The sequence below is a fragment of the Orbicella faveolata genome, unplaced genomic scaffold (assembly GCF_042242905.1).
Source record: "Orbicella faveolata isolate gen_17 unplaced genomic scaffold, um_ofav_v1 contig_2, whole genome shotgun sequence".
NCBI lineage: Eukaryota > Metazoa > Cnidaria > Anthozoa > Scleractinia > Merulinidae > Orbicella > Orbicella faveolata.
This window is the reverse complement of record NW_028301547.1, coordinates 2,454,369-2,471,789: the sequence shown is the minus strand read 5'-3', so window position 1 is coordinate 2,471,789 and position 17,421 is coordinate 2,454,369. Positions and strand designations below refer to the sequence as shown.

General features: G+C 40.1%; 1 protein-coding gene across 1 annotated transcript; it reads right to left on the bottom strand.

Annotated features, from left to right (window-relative positions):
* Positions 1–106: 106 nt before the first annotated feature.
* Positions 107–16,168, bottom strand: LOC110058323 (uncharacterized). Its single transcript, XM_020764963.2, has 9 exons — positions 14,912–16,168; positions 13,966–14,634; positions 7,245–7,364; positions 6,562–6,687; positions 4,994–5,458; positions 4,103–4,264; positions 3,363–3,716; positions 2,327–2,406; positions 107–1,994 (listed from the first exon to the last, which is right to left on the bottom strand). Exons 1-9 carry the CDS (start codon positions 14,970–14,972, stop codon positions 1,833–1,835), a joined length of 2,199 nt encoding a protein of 732 aa, XP_020620622.1. The 5' UTR covers positions 14,973–16,168; the 3' UTR covers positions 107–1,832.
* Between the last annotated feature and the right edge of the window lie 1,253 nt (positions 16,169–17,421).

The following is a 17,421-nucleotide window of genomic DNA, read 5'->3' as shown; positions in this document are numbered from 1 at the left end:
ACATTACTAAAATAAAATGGCAGTGGAGACCTGGGGGAAACCTTAAGGCAACTAGGCAAGTAACGCAGTGAAACGATTAGTCACTGTAGATCTGAAAAACAGCACATAGTTTCTTTTGTCACTTTATTTCTAAATATATATTTTTCATATCTTCTTATATCTATACAAGTTTAATCTTACGAGTAGAGTTAATTGTGCAAGTCTTGATATTAACATATAAAATCTTGTTTAGTCTATCTACACATTTCTTATAGTAGTTTCTCATCAACACAATTGCTCCTTTGGGATCATCTTTTGTTTTCTCAATACCCGGTTTGCCTGTCTTTGTGTGGCCATTGTAAGGGGAAATAAACTATTGATCACTGTTTAGTAAGGACTAACAGGTTGGTCTTTGGAAATGTAAAAGAGCGAATACAATATTGGTTTGTAAATCATGTCTTAACAAAGAACTAAACAGTGCAGGCAGTCAACGAAACCTCTATATCGTTTGTTTTGTTTTGAGAACTTCGTTTTGAAAATTAACAAAAACTAGCAAGCACAATTGCATATTGAGAGGCGAAACTTTTACGCACACAAACATCTGTTAACGGGAAGACGTCACTCCATGACGGATGCGTCAGTGTCTCAAGGACATTGTCGTCAACATAAACGTTACCAACTGTGTCCAGTACACTATTCTGTAATTGGGCCAGTTCCATGATTCGTCTCTAAGTAATGCTCTATCTCACATTATTACATAATGTATCACTAATACCTATGTTACTTACAGTACAAGCAAATAAAATAAGTCGTGAATTCTTGATACCTTATATGCTTCCGCTTTTTACTTTGCGCAAACACGTTAGCGCAAAATAAATCAAAACATTAACATCGCAAAAAAGAACATTCAGGTTACTTGAAATTCAGTTCCAACACTTAGCCTTGAACCCTGAATTCCGCGCACGCCCTGAACTACGAGTAGGTGTAGAGAAAACTACCATTCTCGACCCCAGAACTTCGCTTTCTGGACTAAGCGAGTTGCGCCTTCAGTCATGCTCAAAACGGAATGGCTCTGGGGCTCAGAATGAGAAAACTACAGGTCGCTACCTGGAATTGTACATAACACTCTCGAAAATTTCTTCACAGATGTTACTAACCTCTTCAAAAGCGTTGTAATATTTCAAAATTCCTTTACATACCCAACTTGTTCAAAAACGGAATATCGTCTTTCTAATTAACAATTAGATTATGAGTTCGAGATTTCTATGAGGTGATAGCTCATGAGGCCGAAGGCCGAATCAACTATCACCTCATAGAAATCGAGAGCGAATAATCTAATTGTTTTAGTAGAATTCTAGCTGAAATTTACTTCAAATAACGATTTCCAATTATTTTCTTGACGTATTATTAAACTTTGCGCCTGAAAAAGATCGCTCGGATTGACTTGTCATTTAAAATTGAAGTTGTGTGTTCGCGCGCATCAGTTTTTTTAATAATTTCCACCTTTTTAAAAGTCAAGAAACCGTAAATGTCCTTCGTTTAGACTTCTCGGGAATTTAATTATCCATCTGCATCGAAATTTTCCTCTAAAACGTCGGAAGAACGAAAAAACGTCGTCATTTCCTAGACGACCTCCAGCCACTGCACACTAATGGCTGATAGTGTTCAATGGCTCAGCCAATCAGATTACAGCATTTGCATTAGTGTACTAATAGAATTCTACTAATACATTATATTAGTCTATATCCTATAATACATGCCTGCTCTCTATTGGTTTGCTGGCAGGGTTTCAATCCTTTCAAAGAATTTTCTCTTCAATGGTGTGTTTTTTTGTTGTTGACAAGTATCCACGCTCACTTCCGGTCGTAAGGTCTGATATCAAAGAATTCCGTAACCTTTTTCTCGACGAAGGCGTAAAATTCCGGAAGTTTGTTCTGTGCTCTTGTGGGCTCATATTCAAAAAACTTCTGGGGGTCCACCATGATATCAAGGATTCGAGTAATAAGATTCTCATCCTGATAAAGAGACAAAAGAAAAATACATCGGTTATCTCAAGATCAGTCTGCCCATGATCTACACACCCACAGTGTTCTATTTGTTTGGGACATCTTGGCACTAGAAGTTCTCTTGCAATAAAACAATCCCTCCTGGAAGCATAGATTTCTAAAGACTTTTAAAAGTTGCAGCTGGATAAGTAGCTAGCTACAACCTGCAAAGTAGCGACCGTTAGCTCTAGGTAGGAGAGAGATTGGGAACGAGTACAACTTTTCAAACCAAGGTCTTACACTTTGGTTTATCGCCATTTACACTGATTATCTTGTTTGCTAAGAAACCTGTCATCACTTACCTGTAATATTCTCCGGAGACTACTGTTTCCATACAAGTCGCCATCTTGAACAATTGCTGACACCAAATCTCGCCATTTCTCTGTTAAAGAAGAGATTTGATAAATGACGACCCAAAACTTTACTATTGTGACTTCATCGGGTAATAATCATAAGTGTAAGTAAAAGCACAATGCTTCCACAAAGATACTCTAGTCGATACATCTAATTACGTCGATTGTTAAATTCTATAACGTTGTTAAATTTAGTTTCAGAGCTCTAGAATAATAGTTTGGACCAAACGAAACGAATGAATAACTTATAATTATCTTGTCTTAATATCGGCAACCTATGTTCCTTGGGATCATCCCGCACGGCCATCCCGCGATGCACAAAATGCGTGTGGGCTAAGTAGAGGAGGCAATGGAGGTTCTTACAAGGTCTGAAAATTCTTGAAAAAAGTATAGAAATCTTCAAACTAGTTTCAGACCTGGAAAAAGTGTGGAAAATAGAGAAAAAGTCTGGAAAAATAGAAAAAAGTATCTTTTTTTCAAGCTGCAACAATGCTTAATTGTTGAGTGATCGGCCAAGCGAGTAAGCAAACGAGCGCGCCTGGAGTGAGCAAAAAAGTTGGGTGAGGTGAGAAGGGGTGAGCAAATAACGAGGGGAAGGGGGAGGGGTAGGGAGGAAAGAAATTATTTTTTGCCCCACCGCCTCCCCCTGCTCCTTATTTTTCCGCACTCGCTCGCAGTTTCGTTCCCTTTGCGTGACTGAGTGAAATCGTTACCTGCGAATCAAATTTCATGCAAATGTTGCCTTAGCCAAAACCTTTAATTGGAGCATCTCTTGAGCCCCCTCCACCCTATAACCTGTCATTACTGTCGCGTATCGCATTGCGCCACTTTTACCCTGCGGTCGCAGTGCATCATGGTTATAAATGGGTTACATTTTTAGAAATGCTCTTGTTTTGAGTCTAAAATAAATAGTATGGGAAAAGTCTTTTTTATACAAAAAACGTGTACGAACGCTGGATTATATATCAAAATAAAAACTGCTTACCTTCGAATGTAACGTAGAAAATTTTAAAGCCCTCCGCCATTGCGTTGCTGCTTTTCGAAGTAAACTTGATGTAAAGATCTTTGCTTCTCGAAATAAGAGACAGTGGATCGGTGAAAGACTCGCATACGTAGTGGGTAGTCTTGGAGAAAGGACTGGCATTCTCGCGCATGATCAGGTGATCCGAACAATCTGTGGTCAGCGGTAATGATATATTTGGTATAAGAAGGAGTAAACCTCGGCCTTCTGGGCATTTTATGTGCCAGACACACTCGATCCCTTTGGGGTAGGGGTCAGGATGATTTGGCGATGTGATGTTGCCTGTCATCGAGGTTAAATTTCCGCCGCAATATGTTTCTGAAAAATAAGTGGTCATTATTTATGTTGTTCTTCTGAAGGCGCGGTGGCCGCATGGTTAGTGCGCTCATCTCCGGATCGAGCGGTCGGGGTTCGAGCCCTGGCCGGGGACATTGCGTTGTGTTCTTGGGCAAGAAACTTTACACTCACAGTGCTTCTTTCAACCCAGGTGAATAAATGGGTACCAGCGAATTTAACGCTGAGGGTAACCCTGTGATGGACTAGCATCCCATCCCGGGGGAGTGGAAATATTCCTTATCGCTTTATTCCACAGAAACCGGGATAAGGGGCCTCTTGACCCGTATGCAGATTTACTTATGATTTTCTTGTATTATAGAACATGCATCAAAATACGACAGGTTTCGGTAAATATGAGTCATATTTACCTAAACACTCGGAGATATCAGTGGCACCTGTATCCAGTGTAGTCTTGTTGTCAGGGCAACGGAAACAGAAGTTCTCAGATCTGTTAGGCTGATAGGATCCCCGAGAGCAGTTCATACATTTGCGTAGGTAAACATCAAAGTATTTGCCAGGCTGGCAGCGATCTGTCGATGAAAATGTATGTGAAGGTGAGTTTCACCGTGCTTAAACGTCGAGGAACGATTGAACTGCCTTTCAACATATAGGGTTAGTTTACATGATCACTGCTACATGTCAAAGGAGGTTTCCTGCGAGCTTAAGCGTCGATTTGAAGGGTGCAATAAATGAAAATTCATCTGTCAATCGACAAGCAGTGAGGAGTATTTTATCCTTTAACCAACAAGGGTCTCAAAGGTCTTCACATAGAACTCATTCAGCGAGTTCACAATCATATGCAACGATTATAAACCAGGTTATCATGAAGGTCTCAAGAGTGCAGTGGATAAATTTAGATGTCAGTCGGTATGGGTGTAATGTTACAGGTCAGAGAAGGACTTAATGGGCGTAATGGTCAAGCGCCTGTCTGAAAATTGAACCCGTCAAGTGGCAAATAAAGATCTTTTTGAGCTTAATTAAGCATCAAAGAGTGAGGTGGATGACACAGGGAGTTCTTAGTGGGCTTAAGTATTTATCAAAGCTAAAATTGACCCTGCAACCGACACTCAAGGACGAGAGTTCCCGTCAATCGATAGAGAAGAGCCGAAGCAGGGGTGGGGTGGGGGAGAAAGTATGAATGGTCCACCTGGAAGCCTGTTCAAGACCCCTCCCAGCTTGTACTAAAATCACTCTCCCTGGGCTCCCATCCAATTTTTGTTTTTCTTGTCCAGACATCATGGGACTCTGACTCTACTCACCTTGCCACTTAATCTTTCGTTTCGACCTGTCTTTGTCTCCGAAGCACTGATCACTCTCCTTGGTAACTCTCAGTGTTCGTTTGGTGACGGTGAATGTCTCCCCAGACAGCGTCACGTTCAACCTGTTGTTATCAGTGAGTATGCGTAAGCCAGAGATCAATTTCTGCAGTCGTTCCTCCATCTGGCACCGCGCGCACGTGTTGTTGCAAAACTTCGACGTGGATATCACGTTCTGATTCATCTGTATGTCAAAATTCACCGACGCCACGAATTTGTCGACCCGCTTCAAATGGCGACAGCGCAAGTAAGGCTTGGGGATTTTGCAGGGGAAGTTACACACATCCTGGCTCAGCACAATCGTTTGAAGTTTGGAGAGTATTTGATCGGTTATGTCTTGGGATTTTGATTTGCACGGTGAAACTTGAGTCAGTCGGACACGGAAGCGTTTGCTGACTTCCCCTCTAGCTGCGAAAGACAAGCAATAATAAAACAGCCCTAGTTAAGCACAAGAGTTCGAACTCAGATTTTCCATTGGTTGTCCTTATAAATAACTACGTTTGTTTCGATGAATTGTTCACCTCTTTTGCTCACCTTTCTCCTAATACATATATCTTATTAGATGTTTTGGTGTGTAGTATCGCTGTATATTTTCACGAGTTATGCTGTATTTACGAGTTGTGCTGTAAATACAAACAACGAGTAAAAAGATAAAGCGATACTACACACCAAAACATCTAATAAGACATTTATTATCAAACTGCTATATTCAATAAATTTATCAATGAAAGACGGAAAGTGTGACAGTTTTGCGTGCGCGTCGACCTGTACGGCAAACAGGTTTTCTACTGTACAAATAACTGTACAATATCGCTGTATGTTTGTACTGTTATTTAGACGGTATTTGCTGCAGTTGGATAATAAGTGTAAATAAAGGAGTTACAGGATGGTAAATCAAATTCTTTCGCGATGTAATAATAAAACAAAAAGACTAGCTAATTTGAAAATTTTAGGTTGAATTTTTTCAAGGTTCGTTATCAGTGATATAACTTCTTTAAACAAGTGGATTTTTTCTAGGGGTCTCTCCTGTACTTTTTAATACCGTTAAGTTACTTAAGTAATGTATATTGCACAAAGATGAGGTCTGTATTTGGGATTACCGTAACCGAATTCGCAATTAGCCAATCAGAAGCCGTGTCTACTGTGCTGATATCCTGCGATATCAAGTCACTGACCTGATATGGCTACGATATCATGCTCACTTGGCCGAATTTGGTTACGGTAAATACCTAATCGTACGTTTTTGGTAGGCTTCGGCGGCTTATCCGGCTCGCTTGGTCTCGCCATGGGTATTTTGGCGAGACGTGGTTGAGCCAAAATACCAACCATGGATCGACCACTCTCTCCTGCTATGCCGCCGAAGTGTACCAAAAAGGTCTGATTAGGTATAAATATTTTAATCTTGAAATTAAGTGGGCAAAGCCGGAAGCTTTTCCCCAAAGAGAGAGAGAGAAAAAAATTAACCAAAGAGTCATTGTTAAAGAAATTTATTAATCATCTACTAAGCTTACCCATGCAATCTCTCTTGTTCGGGTGTAGTTCGAATCCTTCATAGCAGCTGCAGGAGAAGTGTCCCCCTATACTGTGACGACACACGTGTTGGCATCCTCCATTGTCAACAGAACAAGGATCATATTCTGAGATAAGAAAAGGAAAATAAATTCCCCAGCAGAAAGAAATGAACAGTTCAGGAAAACTCCTTATCGATTCTTGTCGTGTCTGTGGTTGGTTCTTAACATTCAAACCCGGACAAGAGCCAATTACAGAGCCTATATTCAGCTACGTCATCAACTGCAATTTTTCGAGGTCGAATCCTAGACGTTTTCTTCCGGAGAATGATCATGAAATGAGCGATCTTTTGTTTACACAGGCTGGAATCGGATTAACAGAGGTAAACAGAGTTAAAGGTATTAGTCATGGAATAATCACAGGTGTGTTTGAAACGGAACTATTTCGTATAAGCGACTGTTAATAAATCTTAATAACCTCCAGAATACAAATATTAAGAAAAGGACTATCTACTTTGTAGCTTTTCTGTCCGATGACCTTTGCTAAACCTGTTAAGCCGGTCATCTAGCTCAATATCCTGAAAATTCTGTGAAGGCTGGTTTAAGGCACGCTCGGCACAGACAAACATGCAAACTGGCATACTACATTTCATGCACGTGCGATCATTGTATACGAAGATATTGACCTATACACTTTCTTCCGTCTCCGCGATAACCGGGCTTGCAAACGCACTTGAAAGAACGTTTGGTTGGTCTGCATTTGGCGTTCTTGTCGCAGTCGTTCGAGCCAGTGGCACAAGATGAATCTGCAAGAAGTAAAAGAGGAACGATTTTTTAAATGGTTGTCTATAATGTACTGGAAAGTGCGCAACTGCTATGTAATAAAGGGCTGGTTTATTATCACGCAACACTTCTACCCACTTAGGGAAGCGTCACGCATATGTCTATATAACCGTTCCTTAGGGAACTATATGCGTTTTGGCCGAGGTGTATGGGCACTGGGCTCGAACTCCAGACGTCCCGAGTCCTACCCCTTCTCCCTGTAACATGGATCGATGCTACTCTGGTTCAATAGCCAGTTGGACTCCTTAACAAGCGTATTTCACAATTAGTAATCTAAACTCAGTGGTAAAACTGCCCTAGAACATTTAAATTCGAAGCGCTTCGATTCGTAGTACAGGATCTGAACAAATGGTATCAACCTCGTTCCCAGGGTTTTCTCCTCGACGGTTTTAAAGTGGAGCAGATCCTGGAGACGAGGTTGCGAGGTTCAACCGCTTCACGTTGCGGGTGTCTCGTCAGCGAAGCTGTGATTTTTTACGCTTACTCCATGGCCACGTTAACACCGTTTTTCTCTATTATAGGATGAACGACAATAGCGCGGTCTAACCATGCAACAGGGTCGGAAAACTCACGCTATGTATTCAACATTGAAGAAAAGGACGTTCTTTCTGATTCTAAAGAGATCCATTCTGTTTTGTAACAAGGTGTACGCGAAACCGGGGGGGGGGGTACTTCCAGAAAAATTGAGTGGGGGTGTGCGGCCCGCTTCCCAAAACCCTTATCCTATTTATGACCAAAATCTGCGATATTCCCTACCCTATTTATGACCTGACCAAAAATTCGAAACCCTATGTATGACCTGACCCTTAAATCAAAACCCTGTTTCAGACCTGCGTTATGATTGGTTCCCTATTTCAGACCAATGTTAAGTTACCATAAACATAATTTGTGAAGGGCTTTTGTTGTTTTTCTTTTCGATAATGATGAAAAAGTGGCGTCTTCTTAAAAACGTAACCATATGAAGGCTAGAGTGCAAAAACCATGCCCTATTTATAACCAAAATCAGTTAAAATCTATACCCTATTTATGACCAGAACGGCTGAAAAACCATACCCTTTGGGGCCGCACATACCTATATAGCCCGTATAAGGGAGTACCCCCCGGGACGCAAAAGTCATGCAGCTTTATAGCTCTTTATGTTGGCTTCCTTGATCAATAAATAGTATCCACGTGACAAAAGTTTTTAATTCACGTGATGGAGATTGACACAGCACCAGACTTTAATTTATCGATCTAATAATGATTTCCGTAGTATTCCATGAGCTCACGTTGGTAGGAGATGATAAAAAAACGTTTCACGATAACCTAAATTATTAACTCGCTGAACGAGTTCCATTTGAAATGTTTAAGTTCCGAAGTTGTTTCAAAAATTTGACTTTGCGCGTATAATTTATTCTTGAACGATGACATAACTGGATTGGCAGCTGTTAAACGTGTTTGTGTTCTATTTCAATTTACATTGCTTGGCCATGCGACTGTTAATCTGGCAGTGCTCGTGCTAAAAATTCGAAACTTTTAAGGTCTAACCGAGAAAGTCTGTTCGTAATGAGCTTCTAACAATGCCAAGTTTAAGAGGCTTTCTACGTTGGAGAATACAAAAACACGCAAGAAGAAAATGCTAGATCAAACACGCATGCTGAAGTGCAGGTTAAGGTTTTTGAAAGGGTAAGGTCAAGATATTTAAGGAAATTTTCCAGGGCACAGAATTTGACAAGATTTAGCAGTTATACACGTACTGTGGTTAGCATTCGTAATGTGATTTTCCTTTATGTCTGGCCGACAAAAATGTAAAAATAAAGACAGTTTGTGTGTAATTTTCATTGAGAAACCCAGTTGGCTTCGCTATCGTTTAAACCTGGTTTGCAAGGACCAAGAAAGCAGGAACATTCTGTCCGATAGGGCCATCAAAACACAGGCGAGAGTATGACACAAGGGCAAAATTGTACTTATTGTTGAGCCGTTACGTTTTTTATGCAAAGAGGAATAATGCAGCTAAGCACAGGCAGTGTCCTTTCAAATCTCTAGACGACATCTTGAAATCAAAATGGGAAACGTTTTACACAGCATAACGATATCTAACAAGGATTGTTGGTGCTTTTTATCACTGGCAACAGCCTCTGAAAATCTATGGGGAAATAAAGTAAGAAAAGGACGAGGCAGCCAAACAGGCAGGCAGGCAGGCAAGAAAATGTTTTCACAACAGATTTATTCGTTCACACGACTGCATAGTTTTCAAATTAGTCTTGGCTTCCAATAATAATACCATTAGATAAGCTGGGAAAACATCGCCTACGGATACAGCACGCAAACCTTTGGTTTGCACTCCGGCGGCACCAGATTGTTAATGCAGTTTAAGTCAATTTAGTTGCAAAGCATGAATATAAACAACAATAGGTCTACATATACTATCGAAAGCAATTTCTTTGGAAAAAGGCACTCAATCAACAATGAACACATCAAAGAGATTATGTTCTTTCTTTTTGCAGAATAATAAGTGTTGTGTTTGTTCGTTTTCCTTGTCATACGGGTATTGCATTCTATTTAAAGTCACGATTTCTAAACTTCAGTATGAAAACGAAACAAGATTATCATTGTAAAAAGTCATAGCTGTGTAATTAAATAACAGGCTTTTTTTACCATTAAAGAGCAAATTATCAATTCCTTGACAGAAAGTAAATTAAGATTTTGAAATCCATCCATTGAATCACGTCCGATTTCATCTGGCAATTCTTCAAATAGCTCTTTAGTGATAAGCTTTGTCGTTTAAATCTCAGTGTAAAAGACGTCGTTCAGCGTACCTGATGGATAGTTTGTAAGCAACAGCTTTGTTTCTTGCGCGTGACGGACTTTAACTGAAACCCCCGAGGGTACACTCTAAGTCTAAAATTCCCTACCCTAACCCAGATAAGCTATTTTCCATGAAGAAACCTTATGACTATCGTAGTCCAGCATACGCCAACTAAACCAATATATTGCAAAGTCACTTCCGAGTTTCAATTTCTATTCTGTAACCCCCCGGGTACTAAAAGAACTCTGGTCTACACTAAATTATCTATACACTGGCCACTTTTCCGATAAATTGTACGGCCCTATTCTAGACCAAAACTGTCTGATTTCTATGCCCTATCCCAGACTAAACTGCCCGATAAACATACCATTCACATCGGCACAAACCTATATAACCTAAAAATGGAAGTACCCTCCTCCTCCGGGCTGAAACCCCTACAGGCTGGTCAGTTTTGAAGCAAGACCGGAACGAGAGAAGTTCCGTGTTAACAGGAGAAACCGGCAGCAGTGATGCTGAATGAAATGATAAGTAGACTTTCAATTCCTCCAGAGGGGATCAATTCACGAAAACAACACGCCAGGAAAAACCTTTGATTATCCATCTCGCGAACCGCGGTTTTTTTTTTCACAGCCTATGTCAGTTTTTTGCAAAATGTCATTCCCGGCGGCTTGTTCGCTCGCGCACAAAATTTTGTAAAGTAAGGGATTTCCATACTGGTGTTTTTCACAGTAAGAACTTAAAAAGAACACAGTTAAATCTTTCCTAGAGTGAAGAGTGTAAATTCCATTTCGTTCCAGTCTAATAACCTTTGTGGTCATGGCGAATTCGTCAAAAGACCGCAAAAAACCCCGCAACACTTGTAATTGAATTTTGGATTTTAAAATAAATAAATTAATTAACAGTACGTCTTTCTGCGGTTACTTTTTAAGCAGTAACTGCGTTTTTTTACAGACAAAATCACGCTATGTCTATTTTTTGAAATTATCTGCTTTAATTTTGAATTCCAAGCCAAGTAAAACTAACAATACAGAAAATATTCAGTCAATGCTAAGTGGATTTCAGGGACTGAAAGAAAATCTGGTTACCGTTTTGCAATCGTTTTCAATCTCGTTCAGCTCACATTTTTATCATGCGAGTTGAGCACTACCAGAGCCGTACCAGAACAAAATTATGACTGTGGTAATGTCCATGAAAAAATTATGACCGACGCAGTGTCCATGTCGGTCCATGATTGAATTCTCCTCCGAGGTATTTAGGGTGTTTGTGGTGACTATTAGTGACAAAAACGGTTTACCTGTTACTAGCTACGGCGTAACGGCCCTGACTGCAGCTTCCAGATATTTTTTATTGCCTATCTTTAACCTTTTAAAACAATTCTTTAGAGGTTTTTGAACTCGATTGTAAGACCTCACAGTGCGTGAGTTGCAGGAAAGCGAGACCTTGCCCAATTTAAAGGATTTCCTAAAATATCTCACCTTTGTAGAGGAAAGGCCGTGAACTGAAAGTATTGGCTGATAAAATCTTCTTTTTCCTATATAATATGAAGATATCGGGAAAAGCCGCTTGTTCCGAAATTCTTTTCCTACATTCGTTTGGAGGTCAAGCATGTTTAAAACCTGTGTTTTAAATCATGCATGAATGAAGTCACTGTCAGCGCTTGTCAATAAAAGTGTGCCAGTTTGGCAGCGAATAAGTTCAGCGAAATTAATTTAACTCTAAAGGCATAAAACGATAGTAAATGGTGCAACATTATACAAAATTTCTTTGCAAATAATTCTATTGAAGCGTCTTCGGTTAGTAGGGAATTTGGTGAGCCGACGGAAACTGAAAATTGACTTAAAATATGTTTTCAGCTTCTTAGTGTTTTCGTCTTGAGCTGCGGACTTCCACTGACTAGTACTGTGACATGAAAATAAAGTAGATAAAGATACGTGTACAAACGATCTGCATCTGTGGAAGAAGTTGAATCACATTTGAACACTTATTTTCTGCCCACGCAACTTGTCCAAACATTATCTCAAGCACGTAAAACATCTCACATGATTAATTGGAAAGCACTCGAAACAGAATTAGAAACCTCGTGAAAACGTTTCCAAGAAAGCTTTTTCTAGTAAAACAGCCACTTTTCAAACGAACAACACGGTAGCAAAAGGAAGACATTTATAAGAAAAGCTTGTATTACATAGCACATTAGCAGGTTCATAAAAGCCATTTCAATTCGTCGTTTGGGAGTTGTTCGGCTCACTATGTTGTCAACAATTTTGCAATTTTCTTGTCAGATTCCCTCGCTCAAAATCCGGGCTTTGTTCCGCCAGAGGGACCGGCGCCCAGTATTGCGGAACCCTTCATGTCAAAACTGGATTTCTACAAATTTCAGCTATGCAAAATACTCAATGGATGCGCGTAGAAAATGAGAATTCTCTAACTGTGAAATTGAGATTGAACACAGTAGGAAATCTATAGAGTCCTTTGTCGTAAAGGAGTTTGTTATGTCTTGGACGCGCGGCGAAACCCCATTATTTTCTGATGCCGGAATGCGGTTCTCTGTCATATTTCAAACTGACCTCGAACAATGAGATACCATTACGGCCACATGCACGAAATCAATGAAATAATTAGCCATGTCAACTTACAACATGATGTGTTTACAGGCGATACCGCTAAGTACTACATAATGGAAAAGAAAATATCGATTTAAAATGTAATTTTCTCGGCGGATTAGATTTCCTGAGTGTATGATCAAATAATGGAGCCTTTTATTAAGAAATTACTTGCTCTAAGCAAAACCTGCACCAGTTAAAAAGCAATATTGATAGTCTTGATTGAAATCGTCGAACAAAAATTTGTCATTGCAGCCATTTTCCGCTAGGACAAAGGGCCAGTTTCTGTCTACCCTGGTATTAATTTCTTACTTCATGTCACCCAGTTGGTCTTGAGATTCTATTTTTGCAGGCGGTTTCTTTGGCAAAATCTGTCGGAAATCTACACGCCAGAGAGAATGTTTGCTACCGGAAGTCAATTTGAAAGAAAACGACCTCGCTTGTGCAAAAACTGTCCAACAGTCTTTGTATCATCCTTCAAAAGTGATAATAGCCTTAAATGTTCAAGTGATCAGTAAATTTTGAGAGATAATTATGCGACATGGATTTGTCTGGAGGGAGTCATAATTTGCTGTCGTAACAAAAAACAGCATGAGAAAGCTCGCCTTTGCGTGAGGCAAGGTCACGAAGACATTTTTTTAAAATACCGCAAAAGAAAAAGCAAAACGAGAAGGCAAATGGGACCAATATGTTCTGTAACACTGGTGTGAAAATAATCCCTCAATTATCTTTCTAAAGCATCACCTTACTACCATGTTATCACCACAGTTATTTCGACAACAAGATTTATACATTTGAGTCAAGATACAATCGAAAAACCAACACAGCGCAAAAGGAAGCCAACATTACGCGCGGGAAATCAACACAACGCTGGGCTGCGTTAACAATATTAAGCGCGTGCAATGTGATGTGCGAGTTTCAATTGAAATGCTGAAAACTTGGAGTGGAGGAGTGCACACTAATCAATCGTTCCAAATTAGCACGTCCTTGCTAATGTAAATTCCTCCCACGCTAAATTTATCATCTCTCCTGCAGCAGCACTCCACGAAACGTTTTGTAAAGTAAACACAGACACCAGCAATTCAGTGATAATCCGCGATCGGGTAAACAAGGAAAAACACCCGCAAATTTGCAACCCTAAATTACAACAACAAAGTGGTGTCCGCTCTCTCTTACCTTTCCCAAGTTCCCGTTTGAATGTTATTCGCACTTTACAAAGGCCTGAGCCGTTGTGAAAATTTCCGTAAGGGACTCGGTTAAATGCCGCGTAGATAAAACTGTCTGTTGGGGGACCGAAAGCTGGTTCTTGTTCTGACAGCGTAAAAAGGTGCCGACTGTTTTTGATGTCATCCCAATAACGCTCCGAAGAGTTCACAAAGAACGTTTTCCAAGAGACAGCTTCATCTGTGATGTCAATTGTCATGTTCGCTCCCTTTTCCACAACTTCGTCTGCAACAGCCATGAGAGAGTTTCCGTCTGTTACGTGGTACATAAAACCAGGTAGCTTATTGCTGTAGACGCGAAATTGATCGTTGTACACTTCAGCAGCAGCACAGTTGCTCGAATAACCATAGTTCCATCCGAAGCCATAGGTTGTCGGAGCAGATGATATGCTCGCTGTCCACAGACGAGGCTCTTTGCCGTACATCAGCTCCATTTTGATCTTTTTGTACGGTCCACTGAAGTCCAGCCGCACAACCGCTTGGCCATCGCACCGATCAGGGGCAGAAGAAGAAGTTGGCCCATAGATGAAGCTAACATGAGTTTTAACTGCATCTGCTGATGGTATGACACGGCCTGACTGTAGATCTACCTCCACTTCTAACTTGTTGGCGCACTGCAGGACTGAATTACATTGCAGCGCGTTAGTATAGGATGTGACATGTAGCGTTATGAGTATAACTACACATTTCTCCATGCTACAGGCCTACGTGCTCTCATATCAGCAAGAAAAGTCAGATCGGAACCGAAGCTTGAAAATTGGTGCGCGGAACGTTCTTACGGAGCTCAAAACAGCTGTGCTCGTTCCGAATAAAAGCTAAGAAAGGCAACACAATAGAAGGCTTGTTAATGAGAATGTTGAAATGATTAGAAGCACCACTAAACAGAAGAACTTTCAAACCTTTTATGTGCAACAGCAGAAGAACAATACCGAGCGGTGATTGGAAATGAAAGACGGGCATTGTGTTTCTCAGTTGCTTTCAGCTTGTAAATGTTGGTTCTGTTGTCAGCTTTGGTCCAGAACGACGTGTTAACTGGAAACTAAAATGCAAATCTTGACTAGCAAGCAGCGACTCAATCTGCGGAAAAACTGAGTAGAAATCCAAGGCACCGCGTTTAATAGCAAGAGGGAGCAGTATTAAAATGCCAGATATGGGTTCACTGTCCGATCCGTCGGAGTTGATAATTAGCCAGTGAATTGCTATCTGTCGAATGCCGTTGATGTAGATCACTTAACGCTCTTCATAAGAGAATTTGTATATGCCCTTAATGAAGTGTAGACATTTCCTCTGGTGCGAGCGAAAAACGATGCTGCGGTCAGAGTCAACGAAGGGATCAAATGTCGACTTTTTTGGCGTCAACTTGTAAATTTCACACGATCCTAAGCAGTTTATTGGGTTTAGCTTGGAAGACTATGTAAACTGAGACCCCGACAATAATAGATTTACTCGCACGTTGCGTCAATTTAACGTTTATGAGATAAAAAGTGATATGGCTGTTTGCTAAGCTCACGCCCAATAAGCGGTCGTATATCGCAAGCAACAATAGAAAGGCAAACGGATATGACAAGTGTAGTTTTGGCAATTCGACGTTTTCATAGTTAAATTATTTTGTAGCAATCATTTCGCGTGGAGCACCTTAAGATGATAACCTCTCTTGTCCAACGATTTCTATGTCAAGAAACCAATGATATTCCTTTTTGGAATGTAGTCATAGCCATACACCATCTTTATCTGTCCACTCTCCCATTGGTCAAGGTCTTTGACATCAACTGTCAATCGCTAGTCTTTAAAGGTTTAATTTACGTCTAGAAGAATTTTCCCTGCCTTCAGCGCGTGTTAAAAAACAACCGTGTCTGCCGATGTTACGAAAACGTACGCAGTACTGTTTTGTTTGTTGCGATAACGATTTGCCGCCCAATAACATTGTTTACAACCTTGGCTGTCTTGTCCTGAATAAAGAGGACGGAAAAACATTTTATGAGAACGTGAGCGAATCGGCCTGTCATCTACTTAATTTCCTCTCTGATATCACGTCTCTCAACAGCACTTGAAACAAATTAAGTTTCCTTGGGCTCAGTTTTCTCTGGAAACCAATGAAAACAAATTTGCTTTTTCGTTCACGAGTAAAAAAAAGCGTGCTTTTTCCCCCTGTACTGTGGAATGCTTTTGGAAGCTGATAAAAAGAAAGATCTATTTATCGCTTTTGCATTCAATAAGGTAATGCCCCAGTTTTCATCGGTTTTTGCGTTTTTATACGCATTTCACAGCATGAAATCAAATTATCCGCGAAAATGAACAATTTTATTTATTGTGCTTTATGCTTATCTCACTGTCTGAGTTTGTAAGAACAGGAACAGAACTTTCTGTAAGCTTCTTTGTGATCTCATTCACCACGCAGCCAGTGTCCTTTGAGAGTGCCGATCAAATAACAAAGGTTAAAAATTTTGATACGAGATGAAATATAGCTTTGAAATGGTTATGATACTTCTCACAGCTTGACAGAAACTTTTATTAAAGAAGTCAAATAATGTGTGATGAGTGACTTAATATTGTCTGAACGTTTGAAATTCCACATCGATTAAATGGTTTTGGCTTTTGGCAAGATTGACCTAACCCTTGGGCGTGAATAACGCTGAGAAACAGCACGTATCTTATATCCAATATTTTTTTTCTAAAGTTATTTGCCAAAGACTATTTTTAGCCGTTCGAGAACTAGTTAAATAACAATGTACCGTCAAAAAAATCCATATCAAAGTCTGTGCTGGATTATTTCTTATCCTTTAATCGGATTTATTGTTAAATGCTATGTTTTCGATAGTACTTAGTTTTGCTAAGCCTTTTCGCTTTTTCTGTTTTTCTCGCAGTTCCTGAACCTTCTTCACCTTGCTTTTTTGTATCTTCAGGGCGAATCGGAAAGCCGGCTCAAACTTTGACTCGCAATTAACCGGCGCCCTTAGCCGGAAACAAAGTCATTGTTTTTTTTCGTTTACCAACCATTATCAGACGGAAAATGGTTTGAAAATGGCGATATTTTTACATAAGATAACATCAATTCTTATACTTCATTGGAAAATATATCTTTCTTATTAACTTTACGTGCTGATAAGTGAAGAAACACTCGTCGCCCGCTTGGGTCAGTGTTTTCTCCGCGGTGTGTGTGGCGGAATTTTAACCATATCTCAAAGATAATGGCCGGATAAACCTCAGTTATGCTTTTAATGGTAGATTCTGGCTTTTAATTTGTTTGCGCGTCAAAATGACCTGAATGAGCTATAAATGTTTAATCGTCAGCTAAGAGTCGGAGGTTTAAATACCGGCAGCTGGCGAACCGAGAAACTTCCTGCTAAAAAGAGGTGAAATTTTTCCCTCAAAGTGTCATGTGATGAACTGAAGTGGCAAAACGCACTGA